Source organism: Maniola hyperantus, chromosome 27, assembly GCF_902806685.2.
Source record: "Maniola hyperantus chromosome 27, iAphHyp1.2, whole genome shotgun sequence".
NCBI classification, from domain to species: Eukaryota; Metazoa; Arthropoda; class Insecta; order Lepidoptera; family Nymphalidae; genus Maniola; species Maniola hyperantus.
The window spans coordinates 3896481-3918901 of record NC_048562.1 but is presented as its reverse complement, the minus strand read 5'-3'; the positions used below and the strand labels follow the sequence as shown (position 1 = coordinate 3918901).

Sequence of the window (22421 nt, the reverse complement as noted above, 5' to 3'; positions counted from 1 at the left end):
CCAGATTGCAGAAAACTCCGTTAGTGCGATTACTATCGGCGGTACATTTGTTCGGGACTACGTCATCGATTGAACAGCGCCATCTAGTTTCTATTGTGGTAACCGCCACAATAACACGAGCGCAGGGTCTTTGAGAGCGCCGGCATCGACGCATCTTTGGAGGTGTCGCATTCTAGGGTGCTCGGCGCCCCCTTAGACCCGGCGCCCGTGTGCGCCGCACACCCTGCACCATAGGTAAAGACGCCTCTGGGTGCGCATCTTACCCCCTAAGATAGTATTAGCAATAAGCAATGGAAAAATGTTAATTTATCTTTATGCATCATAGTTTTTGAATTATCGTGCAAAATGTCGAAAAAATACGACTGTAGTACGGAACCCTCAATGCGCGAGCCTGACTCGCACTCGGTCGGTTTTTATCTGTTCTACAAATATCCAAACGCATGATACCGTAGCCGCCATGTTAATTCCGACTGTGACGTCACATGGATTGAAATTGTCATGTATTTTCATCCTGCTGAAAAATGAATGATATAAAACTATGTATAATGTATGTTTTTGTTATAGAAGAGAAGAAATCCCGCGTACAATATCTCAAGGTAGAAATGAAGCTCATGGAATTGGACACGAAGATAAAAACATGCCTCTGCTTAGAGAAAGCCGATACTGAGCTGTGTCTTAAACTTATGGACGAACTAATGAGTGAGTTTCCATTCTGATTTCCTGTCTGTCTGTCTGTCCGTCTGTCCGTCACGACGCAAAGATAAACACATGGCTTTGCTTAGAGAAAGCCCATACCGAGATGTGTCTCAAACTTATATACGAACTAATGGGTGAGTTTCGATTCTGAGGGTGAGATCTATAGAGCGCACTCTGACTTAGCTTAGACTTAAGACAGAGTTAAAACGAGACAGAGCTATATCTCTCACATAAATCTGTCTCGTTTTAACTCAATCTTAAGTCTGAGCATAGTCAAAGTGTGCTCTATAGATCTCAGCCTGATTTCGTGCCCACTTGTCTTGCTCCGTCAGTGTTGAAGCATTTTTAGGGTTCCGTACCTCAAAAGGAAATAAGGAACCCTTATAGGATCACTTCGTTGTGGCTGTCAAGAAACCTACAGGGTACTTCCCGTTGACCTAGAATCATGAACTTTGGCAGGTAAGTCCAGTTCAGTAGGTCTTATAGCAGACATAAGGGTAAAATCTAAAAACCGTGAATTTGTTATATCTGTACGATGGTACGGAACTCTTCGTGTGCAAGTCCGACTCCGACTTTTTTTTCACTCCGCTTTTACTAAATAGACTTATAATATTAATTGAGCTATATATAGTATAATAGCCAGTTTATTATAAACTAGCTGATTTCCGCGACTTCCTACGCGTGGGTTTAGGTTTTAAAAATCCCGTGGGAACTGTTCGATTTTCCGGGATAAAAAGTAGCCTATGTCCCTCTCCAGGTCTTAAACTATACCCATGCAAAAAATCACGTCGATTCGTTACTCCGCTGTGACGTGATTGAAGGACAAACCAATAAACCAACAAACAAACGCACTTTCGCATTTATAATATGGGTAGTGATGTTGCTTACTTTTGTTACAGCACTAAACATAAAACCCCTAATGCTGCTAAAACACCCGTCCACACTGGAGACAATAAAGCGCATGCGTGCGTACGTGGGCAACACACCGTCGTGGGAGCTGAGTGAAACCGCGGCCTTACAGTTCAGCCAACAGGCGCAAAAGATACGCAAGCAAGCTGACACCTTCTACAATAACTTGAAGGTAAACTAGAATTAAAGAAAAGTTTTGCGCTCGCTTCGCTTATGCTGCTTTTAGCATGCACCTTTTTTTTCAGATACAAGTTAGCCTTTGACGATGCTGTCTAAGATGGAAACGGGCTAACCTGGACGGGGTATGGCAGTTTTTTAATAAACCCATGCCCCTTTGGTTTCTACACGGCATCGTACCGGAACGCTAAATCGCTTGGCGGCACGACTTTGCCGGTAGGGTGGTAACCATCCACGGCCGAAGCCTCCCACCAGACCTTCGTGTACAAGATCTGTTAACAAGCTTGAAGATATGTACTTATTTCGTTACAGAAATTGTTCCCAACTCCAGAAGGTCTCACGTTCTGGGAGTTCTTCACGGAACGAGTTGCCCAATTCAAGAAGGCGACGGAGAAACTCACGACTGAAGAAGTTCTAGAAATCGTGCACGATCCTTTAGGTGAGAACTAATTTTTTTTTAACCAGATAGATCATCAGCATCCGATAGACGTCCACTGCTGGACATAGGTCTCTTGTAGGGACTTCCACACGCCACAGTCTTCCGCTGCCTGAATCTGTAAACTATGTGCCCTGCCCATTGCCACTTCAGCATCGCAACCCGTTGAGCTATATCGGTTACTCTAGTTCTCCCACGGATCTCCTCATTTCTGATTTGATCAGGTAGAGAAACTCCATATTAGTCTTTAATATATAAAAGCAAAAGGTGACTGACTGACTGATTGATCTATCAATGCACAGCTCAAACTACTGGACCAATCTGGCTGAAATTTAGCATGCATATAGCTATTATCATCCGCTAAAAAAGGATTTTTGAAAATTCAACCCCTAAGGGGGGTGAAATAGGGGGTTTGAAATTTGTGTAGTCCACGCCGATGTAGTCGCGAGAATATGCTAATAAATCCATACTAATATTATAAATGCGAAAGTGTGTCTGTCTGTCTTTCTGTCTGTCTGCTAGCTTTTCACGGCTCAACCGTTCAACCGATTTTGACGAAATTTGGTACAGAGATAGCTTACATCCCGGGCAAACACAGGCTACTTTTATCCCGGAAAATTAAAGAATTCCCACAGGATTTTTAAAAGCTAAATCCACGCGGACGAAGTCACGGGCATCATCTAGTTAATAATACCTTTGTCATAGAAATGTCTACTCCAACATCTCACACAATGAAAGCTTCGGTGGAAGCAGCCAATGAAGAGGAAAAGAAGGAAAAGGAAACGGCAGAAGAAATCGAGAAGGAAAAGGTAGAAGAACAAGAAGAGTCAAAAAAGACTAAACCTGCACCAGGTATGAAAGAAAAACATTATATTTTTGTCATAGATATATGTCTGTCTGTTTGCAATAATATAATATTACAGTATAACAAAAAAAACATTCAATACATGACGAAAAATATTGTAATTGTATTATTTATTTTGCAAAAGACGTTACACAAAAGCTGAGGGTTTTTTATAAATATCGCCTATATTGATTATTATTATTAACTAGCTGAACCGCCCCGGCTTCGCTCGAATGGAGTTTAGAAAATTGAGGGGGAGGTTGAATTAAATTTTCTCTCCGTAAGAACCATCCTCGTACTTCAAGAAATATTATAAAAAAAGAATTAGCAAAATCGGTTAAGCGGTTCTCCAGATTTGCGATGACCAACACATTTGGTGATTCATTTTTATATTATAGATAATTTTATGACCTTTGAAAACATCTCGATTTTGAAAAAAAAAATTGAAGCTACTTTGTGTGTAGAAAAATTATATATAACTGAGTCGATTTATATTTTAATTAACATAAGTTTGTTTAAACAAAAAATAAAGATTTTTCAAAAGCAGTATTCCTATAATTTTGTAATATTCGAATTTTATTTTATTCCAGCAAAAGCAAAGAAAGCTCAAATCAGTACACCAGTAAAAACACCAGCGAAACGACAATCCTCTAGAAACAAACCAGAAGAGAAGGAAAAAGAAGAAGAAGTACCACCGGCCACAGAAGAGAAGACAGAAACAGACAAAACCTCAGAACAGAACCAAGAAGTACCAACTAAAGATAAGGATTCAAAAGAATCAAATGAAAATGACACAGAAGAAAAAGAAGTAAAAGATAAAAAAGATAAGAAAAACACTAAAGACAGCAAATCAAATAAAGAAGACGACAAAAGTAAAGATAATAATAAAGATAAAGATAAGAATTCTAAAGATATAGATAAAAATTCGAAAGATAAAAATGATACAGAGGTAAAAGAAAGTGACGCGAAAGAGAAAACTCTAGACAAATCTGAGGAAAGTACAGATGATTCTAAAAAAGAGAGTTCCGTTGAAGAAGAGAAAAAGGAGAGTTCGAAAGAGAGTTCAAAAGAAATAGAAAAAGAGAAGAGTACAGAGAAGAGTGATAAAGAAGACAAGAAAGAAGAGAAAGACAAGGCAGAGGATGAGCCTAGGGCGAAGAGATCGAGAGAGGTATAATGCCTTCTCTCTATCACACTATCACACTAATATTATAAAGGCGAAAGTTTGTATGTGGTGTGTGTATGTTTGTTACTCCTTCACGCAAAAACTACTGAACGGATTTGGCTGAAATTTGGAATAAGCATAGATTATACTCTGGATTAACACATAGGCTACTTTTTATCCCGGAAAATCAAAGAGTTCCCACGGGATTTTGAAAAACGTAAATCCACGCGGACGAAGTCGCGGGCATCAGCTAGTATAAAATAATGACTTCTCACGCGCCATTTTAACTTAGTGTCAAATTTCATGGCGAATGTACGATTTAAGTCCTTATTACAGGTGCAGTAGGTCGATTTCGTAATTTTTCTCAATTGGGTATTTCCCTACTTTTGAATTTAATAAATATTTTTACTATAACTAGGATAAAAATATTGACGTACGGAACCCTCAGTGCGCGAGTCTGATTCGCACTTGGCCGGTTTTATTTTTCACTTCCATGCTTCAGCAACAGCAGTACGATCGTGCGGAACCATTCGTGTGTGAGTCCAACTCGCGCTTGACCGATTTTTTTTATTGTTGTTTCCAGAGCAAGAAGACTGATCCGCCACCGCGTTCGCCGACCAAAAGAAAGTCCAAGTTTTAACACACGCCCACACTCACAGAGGATGCTATCATAATATATACAGTCCACCACAGTGGGCGAATGGAGAGGTATATACACTACCATACTATATTATTATAAGCGGATACCCGGCGGATTATAAGTCCCGCAATTTGCTAATGCGTGTGGCCGCCATTTTAGTACTACCGTACTACAGTCGTATTTTTTTGACATTTTGCACGATAATTCAAAAACTATGATGCTTAAAAATAAATAAAAATCTGTTTTAGAATGTACAGGTGAAGACCTTTCATATGATACCCCACTTGATATAGTCACTCACTTCGAAAGTTGAAAATACTAATTATTAGTTCATGCCCACAATTTAATTTTTTGTGTGTGATTTAACCACAAATTCACGGTTTTCAGATTTTTCCCCTAATGTCTGATATAAGACCTACACCTATCTGCCAAATTTCATGATTCTAGGTCAACGGGAAGTACCCTATAGGTTTTTATTTTCTTGTCTTGACAGACAGACAGACAACAGAGTGATTTTTGTCTGGAGATCATCATCATGATCAACCCATGACCGGCTCACAAAAGAGCACGGGTCTCCTCTCCTATGGTCTCCAATACGGAACCCTAAAAAAAGGAAAACGAAGAACAAGAAACGGAAAAAGAAGAAGAAACATGAGATGTAGAACAATGAGAAGAGTTTGCAGTACTGCTCTTGATGCAGCAATACAAGTGATGAAAGAATAAGTGTTATTTCTATTCATTTATCACTTCTATGTCTGTATTGATTATGCTTTGACGATGATGACGAAAATGAAGATACCTCCGAGGCCCGGGGGAACGAAAAGGCCAAATTAGGACCTCTGAAGTCAGTCGCCCATCCAGTTACCGACTTGGGTCAACGTTGCTTAACAATCGCAATCGATTGATATGCGTTGCCACTTGTCCCTTCTGTGTACTATACTTTGACTTTTATACTTATACTAACATATTCTCGCGACTTCGTCCGCGTAGACTACACATATTTTACCCCTTTAGGGGTTGAATTTTCAAAAATCCTTTCTTAGTGGATGCCTACGTCATAATACCATGCCAAATTTCAGCCCGATCCTTCCAGTAGTTTGAGCTGTGCTTTGATAGATCAGTCAGTCAGTCAGTCACTTTCGGACTATTTAGAATTTTTAGTTACTAATTTTTTTCATATCTTTTCATACAGGTAAATAGGCGTGCGAACTTCAAACGTCTAATATAATACCTCAAGATGGCCGACAGTGATTAGTAAAGGACACTTTATAGGACTGTAAGGACTTGATATGCGAAGTATAATGCGGCTTACACACCGAGTTAGCGATGGGCGATTCTTTCGCAAAACAATCGAATTCGATTGTTGTTATTATTCGATAATAATCGAATAACAATTGGACAATCAAAAACCAGGGATTGTTTTTCGACTCTTCGATTGTTGTTATTACCTATTGGATAACAATCGAATGACAATTGAACAATCGAGAAACAAAACTAAGCGCGGGTCTGGGACAAATTAATCGAAAATAAATTGCAATTGCACAATACGGTATTTCACAACTAGTCAAATCAGTAACTTTTTATCAAACGTTAAAACGCGCGCATAGTATGCTTTTTTTTTGACGTGCTTTTTTTAGTTAAATCGATAATTTAAAATGGTTATTAAACTTAAAACCAACAAAGGACGTGGGTTTTACGTATTTTAGAAGACCCTCTATTTAATAATCACTGAGAAATAATTTATTTTGGATGTAGTCAAATACCCAATTGATTTAGATATTTGATTTATCCTTTCCAGACCGTGCCACTTAATAACGAATAGTGTTTAAAAAACGATCGAATGAATGGAGCAATTGAACAATCGACTGTCGCTTTTTATGTTTTTTGTGAATATGAATAAATCGACAATCGATTGTTTTATGTTCACTCGATTGTTTTTTAGCAACAATCACCCATCGTTACACTGAATAATATTGTGTTGGTATTTCTTTTTTTTTTGTCATCATCATCGACTCATCGGTGGCTCACTACTAAGCACGGGTCTCCTATCAAAATGAGGAAATGCAAATTGCAAATGGCAATTCAAGCCTTTATAGCTCAATGGTTAAAGGACCGGACTGAATTCTGAAAGCTTGCCGGTTCAAATCCCACCCGTTGCCCTATTGTCGTACCTTCTCCTAGCACAAGCTTTACGCTTAGTTGGAGGGGAAAGGGTAATTTTAGTCATCATGATGAACTTCGCTGATATTCATTTATATATTTTAAAAAAACCACTTGCTTTAACGGTCAAAAGAAGCAACCTGAGAGTTCTCCATAATGTTCTCAAGAAGTGGCCAAGCAATCAAATGGTCAATTTCACATAATGGCCCCGATTCTAGTCTCTCTCTAAACTAAATTTAAAGTATCTGCATCCTTTTCTTTTTACTAATGCTAAAAAAGGAACTGAACATGACGTTCACATTTAAAGACTAAATTTTAGTGCACAATACAAATTTAAACAGTAGGTTCGCGAGTGCGTGCTAAAATCACGGGGTTTACGATCTAGAAATTAAATTTAAAACTGTCAAACTATGTCTGTCCTTTTCATATTACATTAGTAAGAAGAGCATGCGAATACTCTAAAATTAGGTTGTGCTCAGAATTAGCCCCATTATGTTGTTAAAATCTTTACATAACTATATTATTTTTATCAAACCATGTCGGTTACAGAATTGTACCTAACGAAGAATAGTTTAAAAAAAAAAAAAAAATACATGTAAAAAGTCCTGCATTCTATTTTTTCCAACTATTCTTGTCTATGTTTGCATGCACCAATATATAAGTCCCGCAAATTGCTATTGCGCTGGAATCATGTCTCATTAACATCGAAATGACGTCATTTGACGCATATTTCAGTAAAAATATACATCAGCTCGAAACTTCAGTCTAGTGGTGACGTCACTGAAATGGCGGCCACGCGCATTAGCAATTTGCGGGACTTATATATCTATGTTATTTTATATCATAGAAAATTATACTTATCTATATTCCATATAGATTTATGTTTGCACAAAAAACAAAGTAGACATTAGACCTTTATATTTATATATCTTTGTTTTTTTTTACACGTTAATTAATTATGTATGTTGAAAACAAAAGTACATTCTTACTTTTTTATGTAAGTATAATATTATTAAATTATACATTGTGGACTGTATACAAATTGTAAATATGAAGTTTTAAGAGTACAGCAAAATAAGTAGTCCGGTCTGAAGTTGCTAGTAGTAGTAGCGATTTGCGCAGGTCACAGATATATACCTACAGATATGCTACTAGCGTGGCCTCTATAGTCCTCGCTCAGAGGCACTTACAGTACGCGGCCAAAAGTGATGATCTTTAGAAAGAGACAGCAGATTCGTAGAGCACTGTCTCAGTCGTTAAGACCGTCAAAGCGTCATATGGATATGAGTAACAGAGACAACGCTCTACAAAGATGAAATGTCGTTCTAAAAGCCGATGCTCATCACTTTCGGCCGCGTACTGCACTTGTGAAATGTTATTCCTTCTATTTTACGTACATTTCGTCTTCACCCACTATTGGACAATAACTTCAAAAAGAAAAATTGTACTCAATTTTCAAAACAAATCAATTATTTCTTTAAAATGCTTGAGCCAATATAATCTGACTTCACTTGATTTGTACAAAATACATCTTGACAAACAAAAAAGTGGCCACGGTGGACAAGGACAAAAAATGATCATTCCGTCACGTTCTAATAAGAGCCTAAATGCATTTAGCTATCTTGCTCCAACAGTAAGAGTCACATAATTGTATTCAATTTTCAAAACAAATCAATTATTTCTTCAAAATGCTTGAGCCAATATAACCTGACTTCACGTGATTTGTACAAAATACATCTTGACAAACAAAAAAGTGACCACGGTGGACAAGGACAAAAAATGATCATTCCGTCACGTTCTAATAAGAGCCTAAATGCATTTAGCTATCTCGCTCTAATAGTAGGGCTACTTCTACAGGTATTTATTCTGTGGCGCAGGTCATAGATTAAGGATTAAATACAACAAGCCCGGCTGAGATATGTTTTTGTACAGTTAACAACAAAGCTAGGTATGCACCTGTCCATAGTCTCTTGTACTGGCGGGTGCAAACCTAGCTTTGTTGTTGACTCTACAATGCGCAGTGATACGTCTCGTGTTCAGACTGGACTACTTGTTTCGCACTATACGCTACTCTGGTAGCAAGTCGTGCGTATGAACATGCTATTTCAATTTGCTTCAACAGGCGGGGCATGCTTAAGGTGACGCAGGACGCTCGACCAAACCTATTTGCTTTTCACTTGACATTGTATGAGAAAGGTGAGAGGCACGATGATTTTCAGCGAAATCAAGGGTTTAGGAAAAGTATTTTTGAGAAAAAACTACTGAGTTTATGTTTGCAAAGTATAGTTATTTCAACTAATGAATAAATAAACTATGTCTAATGTTAAATTTCTTTAGATTTTTCATACTCCTAATCTTACTTATTTACGCCCAAAGTTGTCATAAATTTAGTGTTAAAATATGAATCTCTTGAGGCTCGTAACTTTAAAATCAATATTATTTTCAATGTTTGATATATCAATAAACCTAGATAATGACGAGATAAATCGACTTAATACTTAGTTTTGAGCGTGCAATATCAAATAATGTAGTAATTACCCTCCTACGTTTGTATGAAGAAAGCTCCGTCCTGAGCCCTCTTAAGAGCGAGATGTACGATGTTTTAACTATGTAATTTGTAATGCAACGTTTTGGTATTGCATTTTTTTTTTTGCAAACCTTATCGATATTTTTAAACAAAGTACAGATATTTGAAATTACTATTAAGTAAAGTATGCCTCTACGTTAATATTGTATTTTCTTATATAGTATTAGTCTTTACACACGAACTTGTCACAAGTTTTTTTAACTTTGTTTCATTTCTTATTCGATTTTTTATACAAACACGTTGATTTTTTGTTGTTTTAAATCTAAAACTAAGCCATCTAGCTATTTATTTCTCCGATGGAATCATTAGGAGCTCTCGCTCTGGAGTATGTGGTTATTGATTGAAATAGTGTGATCTCTGGCAACCTCGTGACACTGGAGAGCACTCTTAAATAGACGTTTTAAGTCATAATAAGTATCAAAACAATTATTGTTTTTTGTTCTTAAGACTTGAATTATCAAGAGATATATCGATATCTCGGGCTGTAGTGTAATTTTTTTAGTAAAAAACGTGACAATGAAGTTGAGTAAAGTATTTTCATGAACTGGTGAGATATACGCCAGTGCACAAAGTCTACGAATATGCGGAGCGTACTGTCGAAATAAATTGAAACTCAATAAGGTATTTTATCCTTTTTTGAAGTGTTTTAATTTGATCCTAAAGTGAAATAAAGTACCAAGAAATTTTCAAAAATTGTATTCGACCGATAAGTGCAATATAAATGCATTTAAAGAAGGGTCATCTGTGACCCAGACCCGACAGAAACGAGACATATCTCTATTTTTTTTATATAGTTAAATTATATATTTTTTATATTCGAAATCAATGGCTAACACCAAAATATTGCCTTATGTTTTTGTTCAGGCGTTACACCAAAAAATAATACAAAATGCCTGTTTATCTACAAATTCGTAAACGTATGTAACTAAATGCCGATAAAAAAGCTATGGGATGTATCCAGGTGACCTGGAGATGCAGCTGGATTATGAGGACGTTGGTCCTAGTGAGTAATTATTTTTACCGACAGCCGGCGCAATAAGCGCTAAATTCTGGTCTGGTGGGGGGCTTCGGCTGTGGCTAGTTACCACCCTACCGGCAAAGCCGTGCCGCCAAGCGATTTAGCGTTCCGGTACGATGCCGTGTAGAAACCAAAGGGGCATGGGTTTATTAAAAACTGCCATACCCCTTCCAGGTTAGCCCGCTTCCATCTTCGACTGCATCGTCACTTACCACCAGGTGAGATTGCAGTCAAGGGCTAACTTGTATCTGACTAAAATAAATAAAATAAATAAATTAAAATTGAACCATCGAAAACATTCGATTATTTTTCGATTGTTCGTTCGATTAATAATTCGATTGTGATTCGAATTAATCGCCCGTCACGTTGGTTTACTCGAAAAGTTACACTAGGGTTTCTAGTTACTTGTTTTAGTTTAGATTAAAATAAAATAATAGATTAATCAGAGTAATTATGTTTGTATAAGAGAGAAGCGCGGAGATAGCGTACCCTTTAAGTTCTTAATAAACTTTATCTAAAAATATTCTTGGTTTTTTCTCTCATTTATGAGAAGTAACCCTGGGGCATTCCATTTAAACGTACAGTATGCGGCAGAAAGTAATGTACATCGGCCTTTAGAATGACATTTCGGCTTTGTAGAGCGTTCTCTGTCACTCATACCTACATGACGTTTTGTCTCATCGACAGAGACAACGCTCTACGAAACAATGTACATTACTTTCTGCCGCATACGATAGTTTGGTTTCATTTGAATACTAACCAAACTGAATGATTTTCTTTTATTTTTAACAGACTTCAAAAAAGGAAGAGGTTCTCAACTCGTCGGAATCTGTTTTTAACCGACTTCAAAAAAGGAGGTTCGAGGTTCTCAACTCGTCGGAATCTTTTTTTAACCGACTACAAAGGAAGAGGTTCTCAACTCGTCGGAATCTTTAACCTACTTCAAAAGGGAGGAGATTCATAGCTCGTCGGTATCTTTTTAACCGACTTCAAAAAAGGAGGTTCTCAACTCGGAATCTTTTTTTAACCGACTTTAAAAAAGGAAGAGGTACTACTCAACTCGTCGGTATCTTTTTTAACCGACTTCAAAAAGGAGGTTCTCAGCTTGTCGGAATCTTTTTTTAAACGACTTTAAAAAAGGAAGAGGTTCTCAACTCGTCGGTATCTTTTTTTAAAAGAATTTAAAAAAGGAAGAGGTTCTCAACTCGTCGGAATCTTTTTTAACTGACTTCAAAAAGGAGGAGATTCATAATTCGTCGGTATCTTTTATAACCGACTTCAAAAAAGGAGGAGGTTCTCAACTCGTCGGTATCTTTTTAACCGACTTCAAAAAAGGAGGAGGTTCTCAACTCATCAGAATCTTTTTTTAACCGACTTTAAAAAAGGTAGCGCGCATTAGCAATTTGCGGGAGTACGCGACAGGTCAAGATAGCAATCGGGGAGGGAACGCTCCGCGCTATCGGGTGTCCGGGGCGTCCCGCCGCCTCATACCCCGATTGCCATCTCAACCTGTCGCGGACTATAGGAAATAAAACAAGTCTGCTAATTAAAAAAATAGACATTTTTATTTACAGACACCTTTTTCGCAAGTTATATTTATTATTGTCGTTTCGGTATCTTCTGTTTTCTGTAGGATACGTTGATAACATTTTCAGTTCAGTTTCCTTTGCTTCGCGACCTGAAAAAGTTAAAAAAAATATTTAAGCATTACTTACAGGTTTTTTAATGTATTTTTAGTAAATACACTTTAACCTCTAAACGGATCTAGTCTCGACTGTGTACCTGTGTACTTTTTACTAATTTTATTACTATTAAAATATACATACATTTCAACAGCACTTAAATAAATAAAAAACCGGCCCAGTGCGAGTCAGGCTCGCGCAATGAAGATTCCGTACTACAGTCGTATTTTTTCGACATTTTGCACGATAAGTCAAAAACTATGATGCATAAAAATAAATAAAAATCTGTTTTAGAATGTACAGGTGAAGACCTTTCATATGATACCCCACTTGATATAGTCACTCACTTCGAAAGTTGAAAATACTAATTTTTTTTGTGTGATCTAACCCTAAATTCACGGTTTTCAGATTTTTCCCCAAATGTCAGCTATAAGATCTACCTGCCTGCCAAATTTCATGATTCTAGGTCAACGGGAAGTACCCTGTAGGTTTCTTGACAGACAGACAACAAAGTGATCCTATAAGGGTTCCGTTTTTCCTTTTGAGGTATGGAACCCTAATAAAAATATACATAATATGTATTTACATTGAGAAAAACTTATATAAATTTATAAAAATAATGATCATCATCATCATCATCTGACTTTCGTAAGCGCTTGTATAAGTCTAAATCGAAAAAAAAAAATACAAATATAGATATAGGACGGCAGGATAGGCAACTCACGTTCTTCTGGAGTGCTTTCATCTTTCAACATATTTATCATATTCATGGCAAAACCTCCATGAATATCTAAGGTCATGTTATTCCTACATGTAGCCTTATTCTCAAAACCGTCCATTGGGTAATGAATGAAATTTCCTACAAATAGATTAAGAAATTCCTCCTCGTTTGGTATTCTATGACTATCTCTGGAACTATTATCGAATTCATTCGCATTTGCTGTCGGTTCTAGACTTATAAAATAATCGTAAATCATGTCGTTTTCATCGCAAAACTCTTTAAAATTTATCGGTTTTTGATTATCGTGTATCGCAAAAAGTGTTCCGATGTTTGGTAAAGGCAGTGCAACTCCGTTTTCATTACTTATTTCGGAAAATACTTCGAAATTAAATCCGTTATTTGTTCCGTTAGTTGCTTCTACATAATCAGATTCGTTGAAATGTAATTTGAAGTTAGGTCCGTTTCTAGCTGTATCTTCGTCAATGAATTCAAAATCAGATGAATGGTAACCATCGCAATCAGAGTCAACTTCTTGTTTTACAAGCTCATTTGTATTAGTAGGTTGTTTATGCATATCTAGACATTCACTATTACTAGATTCAGATTCTTCTTTTACTAGTTCGTTTGCATTAATAGGTTCTTTAGTAGCGGATACTTCTATATAACACATATTACTGGATACAATCTCAGGTTTTTCATATTCATTTGTTTCAGTATAGTTTTTATTAATAGCTTCAAGCTCTGGATTCCTGAATTCATTTGTAGTGTTGAAAAGGTTTTTATGAGCATCTAAATTTTCGTTATTGGATTCTAGTTCTTGTTTTGCAAGTTCTTCTGAATTAGGATTTCTATTAGCGGGTATATTCCTACACTCGCTATTTGCAAAATTACTTGTATCAGTAGGTTTTTTATTGATAGGTATATTGCATTCAACAATTTCTAGTGGGTCTTCGTCATCAGAAATTAATATTACAGTTTCATTTTTATTCATCTTATTGGGAACTTCATTGCGATTCTTTACTGCATTGAACATATTATTTATATCTAATCTTATATTATTAGTTTGTTTTATCATATTAATGTCTTTCTCTTTATATTCTTTTTTAAATTTATTTGTATTATTTCTCAAAGAATCTGTAGGATTGTATTTTTCATTTTGGAAATTGGTTTTGCTAAAGGCTGAAGTTTTTGGTGACCAATCAATTCTAGTATCATTATTTAAATAGTAAGTATTATCATTTTTAAGTACTGATAGTTCGTCTAGTCCATTTTTATTACATTTCACATTTGTATTTTCTAAATCGTCCTCAGCTACGGGTGCAATATCATTGATTATATTAGCGAAATCTTCGTAAATACTGTTCCAAGATAAATGATTATTTACGTTTAAATGTTCACTATTATTCACAGAAATTTCAGAATTAACATTACCATTTCTGCTTTCTTCGTTATTATTAATATGCTGTACTGTATTTGACTCAGTATTTTTAACAAAATCATCGAATATATTCTGAAAATTTCCAAAATTATCAATATCACCTGGAGTATTTAAGTCAGTTTCTAAATTTACACCTTCTATGTCTATTTCTATATTGTATTGAGTATTTATATCTATATGTTCACTTTGTTTGCAAACATTATCAAGAATTTTATCGAATTCTTGCAAACAGGTTAAGGTTTCCACTTCTTTAGAAATAGTGTTTGTTACAGTGGTTTCGTTAACTATGTTACGTTCAGTAGGATTGTTATCCTTATGTATAATATTTTCATTTATTTCATTTTCGAAGTTTATTTGTTGTTCACATTCACTTTTCTGCTTGGAATTCTTTAAACTGAATTTATCAGTTATATTGCCCATCTAAAAAGATAGCAAAATACGTTAGAAACCTACATTTTATCTAAATATATAAAAGGAAAAGGTGACTGGACTGACTGATTGACTGACTGATCTATCAACGCACAGCTCAAACTACTGGACGGATCGGGCTGAAATTCGGCATGCAGATAGCTATTATGACGTAGGCATCCGCTAAGAAAGGATTTTTGAAAATTGAACCCCTAAGGGGGCGAAATAGGTGTTTGAAATTTGTGTAGTCCATGCGGATGAAGTCGCGAGCATAAGCTAGTACAATATAAAAGATAAACTTAAGGTTCTAGCTCATGCGTTGCGATGCGACTCGCGCATTATTGTCCGTTAGTGATAGGTACTATATCTAAGACCTTCACGCAAGTCCCAATAACAATTGTATAAAGTTTCAACTCAGTTGGATGAGCGATGCTCGAATGCAGAGGTAACGAACAGACAGACTCATATAAATTATTAGTTATGCAACTCAAAAAACTTGATTTTTATAATAAACTAACTCATGTTCGCGACTTTGTTCGCATGGACTACACAAATTTCAAAGCCCTATTTCACCCCCTTAGGGGTTAAATTTTCAAAAATCCTTTCTTAGCGGATACCTATGACCTAATAGTTATCTGCATGCCAAATTTCAGCCCGATCCATCCAGTAGTTTGAGCTACTGTCAGTCACCTTTTCCTTTTATATTATTATTTAGATATTCAAAGTAAAATAACTACATTATATCCTCTCGCAATGTTTTTTCATAAAAATCAATATATATATATCACCTTACTCTTACCTTGTTATTCAAACTTGAATGCATCTAAAGAACGTAGCAGTAAATAGTTTTATAATTTTGATTCACTAAGGTACCGAATACTAATTATTTTAGTAGGTATTCTAATATAAAAGAAGAAAATCCCCATGTATTATTTTATTATCACTCATAAAATGCCTTAAAGCTTACAATAAAACTTAAAACAATTTGACAGTCAAACATCAAATCCGCGCGGGAAATATTTTTTTCAATATAAAAATAACCCTAGCAAAAGAAAAATATAAACCATAGACATAAAGAGACTCAAAGCGGGTAACATTGATATAATAAGTACCATCGAAGTTTTTGATGATTGGTTGGTACTCGCTCACTATTGGCTACAATGCATTGTTGCAACAAGAATAGCATTAATTCAACCAATCACAACAATTGAGATTGTGATAATGATTGATGCAAGTTTTACGAAATCGACCTAAAATCGATTTCGTAAAACTTGCATCAATCATAGTGAGCGAGTACCAACCAATCAGGTGACGGCGATAAAAATTTTGTTATAGTTCATACAAAAATGCCCATGGGATCCTTTAGCTTTCATTCATCTTTCATTAGATAAATTGTATTGATAAATAATAAATTGAATTTAATTCGTAAAAAAAACACGAATAAATTTGAAACATTTATTTAATAAAATCAATGCATATAAATTTCAAATGCAAAACTTACAGGCACTACACTGGCAGTGCAATAATTTTATTCAAAGTATTGAGTGCAACTTTATGCTTAAAAAGTTACTTACAATAGTTATTCAGTCAATATTGTATGAAAAAATTAATAGCATTACTAAGGGTGAGATCTATAGAGCGCACTCTGACTTTGCTTAGACTTATGACAGAGTTAAAACGAGAGCTCTCACATAAGTCTGTCTCGTTTTAACTCAATCTTAAGTCTGAGCAAAGTCTAAGTGAGCTCTATAGATCTCAGCCTTAGACAGATCTCTACTAATACAAGTACACTGGACTTGTTATGGCAGACCTGTTTTTGAAATAACTTAATTTTATCGCCATTTTGACGCAGATAGTAGCAGTGGGCGTCGTGTGACTCAGTATGTCGATTTCGTAACAGCTGCATCAATCACTATTACAAACTCAATTGTTGTGATTGGCTGAATTTATGGTATTCTTGTTGCAACGATGCTGTCATACTACTGCAATAGAGCAGCAGTGGCCCTACCGCGGTTGTTTGACAGCTACAATGTCACGATCGCAATCATCTCTGATTGGTTAATGCTCGCTCACTATTGGCCACAATGCATTGTTGCAACAAGAATCGCACAAATTCAGCCAATCAGAACAATTGAGATTGTAATAATGATTGATGCAGGTTTTAGACAATCGCCCTACAGGTTTACTCAAAAAATTACACTCAATGAGGTACTGTAAAATCTAAAAAGTTTAAACTATCATCCATAGAGTAGAGAATCAAAATAAAAGTTACTTTAAAAAATCAAACAGTTTCAGATTCCTTATAGATAACATTAAATTTAAACCTATTTAAAAATAAATATACAATTTTAATGGAAAAGTTGATTTGGTCACTTTTTTCCAGATTTTTTTATGCCGCCACTGACCAAGGGACCTTTCTGAGATGCCTTTGCTTTTGCTTCCTGAAAAAAAAAGTTAATTTGTATCATCTATACTAACACTAGCAGTTGCCCGCGACTTCGTCCGCGTAAATCTGGTTTCTCATGAAATCAGAAATTTTCCCGCTGCAAAAGGCCTCACTTACCTATCTACCTACTCAGTCTTACCTTAACCCACGGAACCCAGAATACCTAAATGCCAATTTTCATATCTCTAACATCAAAAACAGAGGACTTTCATATAACCTTTCAACCCCCATTTTACCCCTGTAGGGGGTTGATTTTCGTAAAAAAAATTTTAGTTGACACCTACCTAGAAAGAACCTATGTTTCAAATTTCAAGTTAAAATAAAAATATTTAAAACTTTCCCCCCTATTTTACCACCCTTAATGGTGAGTGAGGTGGTAATCAGCTGTGATAGCCTAGTGGTTAGGACGTCCGCCTTCTAATCGAAGGTCGGGGCTTCGATTCCGGGCACGCACCTCTAACTTTTCGGAGTTATGTGCGTTTTTGAATTAAAATATCACTTGCTTTAACGGTGAAGGAAAACATCGTGAGGAAATCTGCATGCCTGAGAGTTCTCCATAATGTTCTCAAAGGTGTGTGAAGTCTACCAATCCGCACATGGCCAGCGTGGTAGACTATGGCTAAACCCTTCTCACTTTGAGAGGAGACCTGTGCTCTGTAGTGAGCCGGCGATGGGTTGATCATGATAATGAATGGTGAGTGGTGCGGTGCAACACCATACTTTCTGACGAAGCAGCAAGGCAATGTCCGTGTAGCATCCAATACTGAAATTGGAGCAGTTGGGCACCACAACACACTGGAAGTCTTAGAACTCCAGTTGACTTACGTTTAAAGCTTTCTCCTGCTCTTTTAGCTTCTGTTTGAGGGCTACATCATCATCGTCCAACTCCTTGGAGTTCTTCTTTGGCGCCTTCAAGGGCTTTTTCTTTCCACCTTCGCGGCCAGACATCTGTAAAGTGGGACAAATAGCAGAATTACCACATGGGAACTCTTTGGTTTTCCAGGATAGATAGTAGCCTATGTCCATCCTTAGGAAGCAAGTTATCTTCGTACCGAATTACTACCCATACTAGGTATAAATGCGAAAGTGTTTATTTGTCCTTCAATCACGTCGCAACGGAGCAACGGATCGACGTGATTTTTTGCATGGGTATAGTTGAAGACCTGAAGAGTGACATAAGCTACTTTTTATCCCGGAAAATCAATGAGTTCCAACGGGATTTTTAAAAACCTATATCCACATGTAGGAAATCGCAGGCATCAGGTAGTTTCGTCATAATTGGTTAAAAGGATGGGCCATAAAAACTACGAAATTAATTATGTGGTTATAGTATTAACCAAAAACTAAACTGGAGAAAAAAGGCTCTAGACAGGAAGACCTGGAAAAATCTGAAGGAGGCCTTTACTCGCTGAGAGGTCCTTAAAATAAAAATAAAACAAATAATGACATTTCTAATTATTATTATATTTTAAGATTAAATAATAAATATTAACTAATGCATGCACAAGTAAATTAATTTATATAACTATGAATTTTAATGATTTTTTGTCAACCAATTGTTTGTTTATTAATTTATAATTGTTTAATAATTTTAAGGATGAATAAAAGGCTTTTTAATTTTAATTTAATTTAATAGTATTAACCAAAGTTGAAAACTGTTTGTCTGTATATTTATGTATTTAACTTAAATTTTTGCCTCTTATGCTCTGGGTTAAAAAAATAGGTAAGTATGTACAGTATATAGTAGTATTTCGAAATAGGTAGTACGATGTATGATGTATTGCCAAGCTATTTAAAATTGTAGGTATTTTAAATACTTAATCTAAACAACAAATTAATATTGCATTCGGCTTTAAACAACGTAAATATCTTCAAATACGTCGGTCTGAACAAATGCGTATGTAACATGAAATCAAATAAGTATTAAAAAAAACATAAGTAGGTAAGTCATTAGGTACCTACTTAAATAAAGAACGCGTCTTTGCTGTTTAGTAGTCGAGTAAAAAGGTAAACATTTATGTACTTAAGTACCTAATTAAAGTTGTTCTTATAGAACACCAAAAATCTGCGTTGTAGCAGTCGGAATATGAAGTAATTATTTTTGTGAATTATATTTTACATTATAGTTTGAAAGCAAACAAACAGGTAGGTACAGTAGCAGTACAAATCACAACAATGAATTGAAATTGCTTTTAGATGATAAAATTTATGGACTAATGAAAAAATTAAACAATAAACCTAACCTAACTGCATGATTCAGAGCGATTCTTCATGATTAATTTATAAGTAGTAAATGTTTGTATTGTTTAAAACTAATCGTAGTAAAATTAATGATAATAACTTACATTGAATCAAGTGTGCGATTACAAAAATAAGAAAATCGAGAATTTTTAACACACCTGACTGAGTTTTTGGTTTTGGTTTTGACCAAAGAGTATATAGTTAATTTTGACGTTTTTCTTTTTTTTAATTTGTTTTATGGCTCTGGGTTCTAGCTCTTTTTGAGCCTGCTTTTTGGTGACTTTGACACTTGACAAAAATGTTACGTCAAATGCATAATATCGGCGAGTAGGGTTGCCAGGTCGCCAAACCTAATAGCCGGATAGACCAGCCAGTTTGACCGGACATTTGGGTAGAAAGGCCGGACACCCTACATTGTTGAGGACTTTACGTATTAGTATTAATAGGTACGACAAAAAATTGTAGGTATGTAAAATCAAGGTTTTTTTATTATTGTCATAAATCTTGTTGTCAGGAAGCACTGTTGCCTGCGGGAGCGACCGACAGTCGACTCGCCTGCGCTCGGCCACGCTCGTTTGCGAAAATTGTAAAAAGCCTTAAAAAAGCCGGACAAGTCGGACACCGTTTATTTTGGCCGGACACCCAATCAAAAAGCCTAACTAGCCTAAACCCGGCGTGGCAGAACTGGCTAATGGTCTGGGTCTCAACGGCTCACGAACATTCGCCAGCTCGGCTATACGAGGCATCCTTCATGCAACCGGGCGGGTCGGCGGGGTTGCGGATTGCCGGTGTCCCCCAGGACCCTGGACAAGAAGGACTGCTACGGTACCACTCCCAACACCGGAGCAGAATCCAGCAACCCTCTTTCCGTGTTCCACCCATCCCCCTCCTAACCAAACAACCTTCCATCAAATTCCAGTAAACAACCCTAAACTCCCGCACACTCCACACTCACTCTAAACACACAGAGACACACCTAAACACTATACAATCAACACACTTTATCTAAAAATGGCGGACTCGAATAAACATATTAGTCTCCTGGTGGGTAGCGGCTTAGAGCCCAAATCCCACCCTGGCACCCAGGCGTCGTCCATGGACGGCGCCCAGGGCCCAGGCTGCCCCATCGTATCAGGAGGGGGCAACGACCCGCACCTTAAAACAACGACCCCAGCAAACCCCATATTGGACATGTCCGCCCTAGCCGCAGCGATCCCGGCACCTGCCAGCGCAAGTGCATGGACGCTCGTGGCTCCAAAAAGGAAGAAAAAGGGAAAAAGGACAGACCGACGGACAAAACAGCAAATGGATACACACGCGGACGGACAGACGGACACAGGAAACAACCGACCGACTGACACTAGGAAGGTCGAAGGCGGGAAGCGGAAAGAACCCGACTGCCCAACCGCGGGTGCCGGCGACTTGGCCGGGGGAAGCAAGGGAGGAAGCGAAGGGCGGCCCCCACTAAGTGGAGGACGCCCCCTCGTGGACACCCGCGCAACCCCTGGCTGTTTCGCCGGTGGACATGCGAGCGGGCAGGTATCGGCCTCTGACCGCAACCCACATGCCACGGGAGAGTCGAGCACCACCACCGGCGGGGCTGGGCAAACCGTGGTCATGGACAGGGGGAACGATGGCGGTCACACTGACCCCAAAGGGAACCCAATCCGGACGCGGGGCGCAACGGGCCCCGACGGTTCCAACACCGCTCGACCCCCAACAACAACAACGACAACAACAACAACAACAACAACCAAACCAGACAGTGACAACATACAAAAAGCCCCCAACCCACCTAACAAGCGGGCTCACCCCCGCTTTAGGAAGCGGAACAGGGGAACGACACAACCAGACAGACAGAACAACCCCGGACCGTCGTCGTCAAGTCAACCTAACAACAAAAGGAACAGACTTGACGACACGATATCACCCAGAGGGGAATACAAACGTCCACGAACAGACCACAAACCACACCGAGACGCGAAGGACAACTACGCGAAAGCCGTCCAATCGCACTTGAGTGTGGCTGTGACGACTACCCCTAGAGCTGACCTAACCCAAGCTGAGGCGAACACCATACAGGGTCTGATACAGAAGGCGATTTTCGCGGCCTGTATCGAACCCTTGGCGCCAGGCCAAACCCGATACGCCCCGGCGTTTGAAGGTAAAGCCTTCCTCAGCGAGGGTGTTCTAAAAATGTGGTGCCACGACGACCAAGCGCTTAGCTGGCTCAAGAACGTGGTACCAAATTTAACATCACCCAAGAGCGGAACAAAACTCGCTGTGATACAACAGACCGAAATACCAATTAGGGTAAGGTCGGGGCTATACGTCCCGGGCTACGACGGGGAGATAGGCCAACTACATCAAGTCCTATCTCACCAAAACCCGTGGTACAAGGTGTCACAGTGGGTTTTGTTCAGCTACTCGCGAACAACCAGCAGCCCTCCTGGTGTGTTCCTGATACTAGGAATTCCCAAGGAGGAGCTGCCAACGATCCTGGAGCGCGGCAGGAAGGTCGCCTACTCCACGGGCACTATCTACATCAGGTTCTTCACGGATGAAGGACTAAGTGATGTACCGCCCGGGCATAACTTAGAGCCTGAAAACCGAGAGGAGCCTGATGTGGGTGGTGACATGGATGTGGATGAACTAACCAGCCAGCTCCCTGCAACACCTGAGCCCTCCGTTAGCACAATCCTCAACAACATCGAGGAAATGCTAGCGGACTCCCGGACGAACCTTATACAACCCCGGGAGAAAAAGGCTACGCAAGACGCTTTAGAGGAAACTGCCCCTGCCGAACAACCCCCGGCACAGAGGGCGACGGAGAAATAAAAATCATCCAAACCA

The 22421-nt window shown here is 37.9% G+C and overlaps 3 protein-coding genes across 4 annotated transcripts in view; 1 reads left to right on the top strand and 2 right to left on the bottom strand.

The window, feature by feature from the left end:
- The window catches only part of LOC117994720 (PC4 and SFRS1-interacting protein-like), a 32297-nt gene extending 23158 nt beyond the window's left edge, over positions 1 to 9139 (top strand). For both annotated transcript variants that reach the window (XM_034982674.2, XM_069507904.1), the window contains 7 exons: positions 565 to 699; positions 1596 to 1777; positions 2095 to 2221; positions 2924 to 3070; positions 3653 to 4233; positions 4811 to 4935; positions 6060 to 9139. In XM_034982674.2, coding sequence (XP_034838565.1) covers positions 565 to 699; positions 1596 to 1777; positions 2095 to 2221; positions 2924 to 3070; positions 3653 to 4233; positions 4811 to 4867 — 1229 coding nt within the window. In that variant the 3' untranslated portion in view covers positions 4868 to 4935; positions 6060 to 9139. The remainder of the gene's footprint in view (positions 1 to 564; positions 700 to 1595; positions 1778 to 2094; positions 2222 to 2923; positions 3071 to 3652; positions 4234 to 4810; positions 4936 to 6059) is intronic.
- A 3036-nt stretch (positions 9140 to 12175) lies between these two features.
- LOC138404350 (putative uncharacterized protein DDB_G0274405) lies at positions 12176 to 16083 on the bottom strand. The gene is made up of 3 exons (XM_069508076.1): positions 15681 to 16083; positions 13039 to 14893; positions 12176 to 12310 (listed from the first exon to the last, which is right to left on the bottom strand). The coding sequence occupies exons 1-3, from the start codon at positions 15702 to 15704 to the stop codon at positions 12201 to 12203; spliced, it is 1989 nt and encodes a 662-aa protein (XP_069364177.1). The 5' UTR covers positions 15705 to 16083; the 3' UTR covers positions 12176 to 12200.
- Positions 16084 to 16322: 239 nt separating this feature from the next.
- Positions 16323 to 19756, bottom strand: LOC117994717 (translation machinery-associated protein 7 homolog). The gene is made up of 3 exons (XM_034982671.2): positions 19673 to 19756; positions 18153 to 18275; positions 16323 to 17322 (listed from the first exon to the last, which is right to left on the bottom strand). The coding sequence occupies exons 2-3, from the start codon at positions 18273 to 18275 to the stop codon at positions 17251 to 17253; spliced, it is 195 nt and encodes a 64-aa protein (XP_034838562.1). The 5' UTR covers positions 19673 to 19756; the 3' UTR covers positions 16323 to 17250.
- Between the last annotated feature and the right edge of the window lie 2665 nt (positions 19757 to 22421).

Coding starts and splice junctions, on each gene's coding strand:
- LOC117994717 (XM_034982671.2), bottom strand. CDS start 18,275: ATGTCTGGCCGCGAAGGTGGAAAGAAAAAGCCCTTGAAGGCGCCAAAG. Junction 17,323..18,152: donor AGCAGGAGAAAGCTTTAAAC/GTAAGTCAACTG, acceptor TTTTTTTTTCAG/GAAGCAAAAGCAAAGGCATC.
- LOC138404350 (XM_069508076.1), bottom strand. CDS start 15,704: ATGCATTCAAGTTTGAATAACAAG. Junction 14,894..15,680: donor ATTCAAGTTTGAATAACAAG/GTAAGAGTAAGG, acceptor CTATCTTTTTAG/ATGGGCAATATAACTGATAA. Junction 12,311..13,038: donor TGAAAGCACTCCAGAAGAAC/GTGAGTTGCCTA, acceptor TAACTTTTTCAG/GTCGCGAAGCAAAGGAAACT.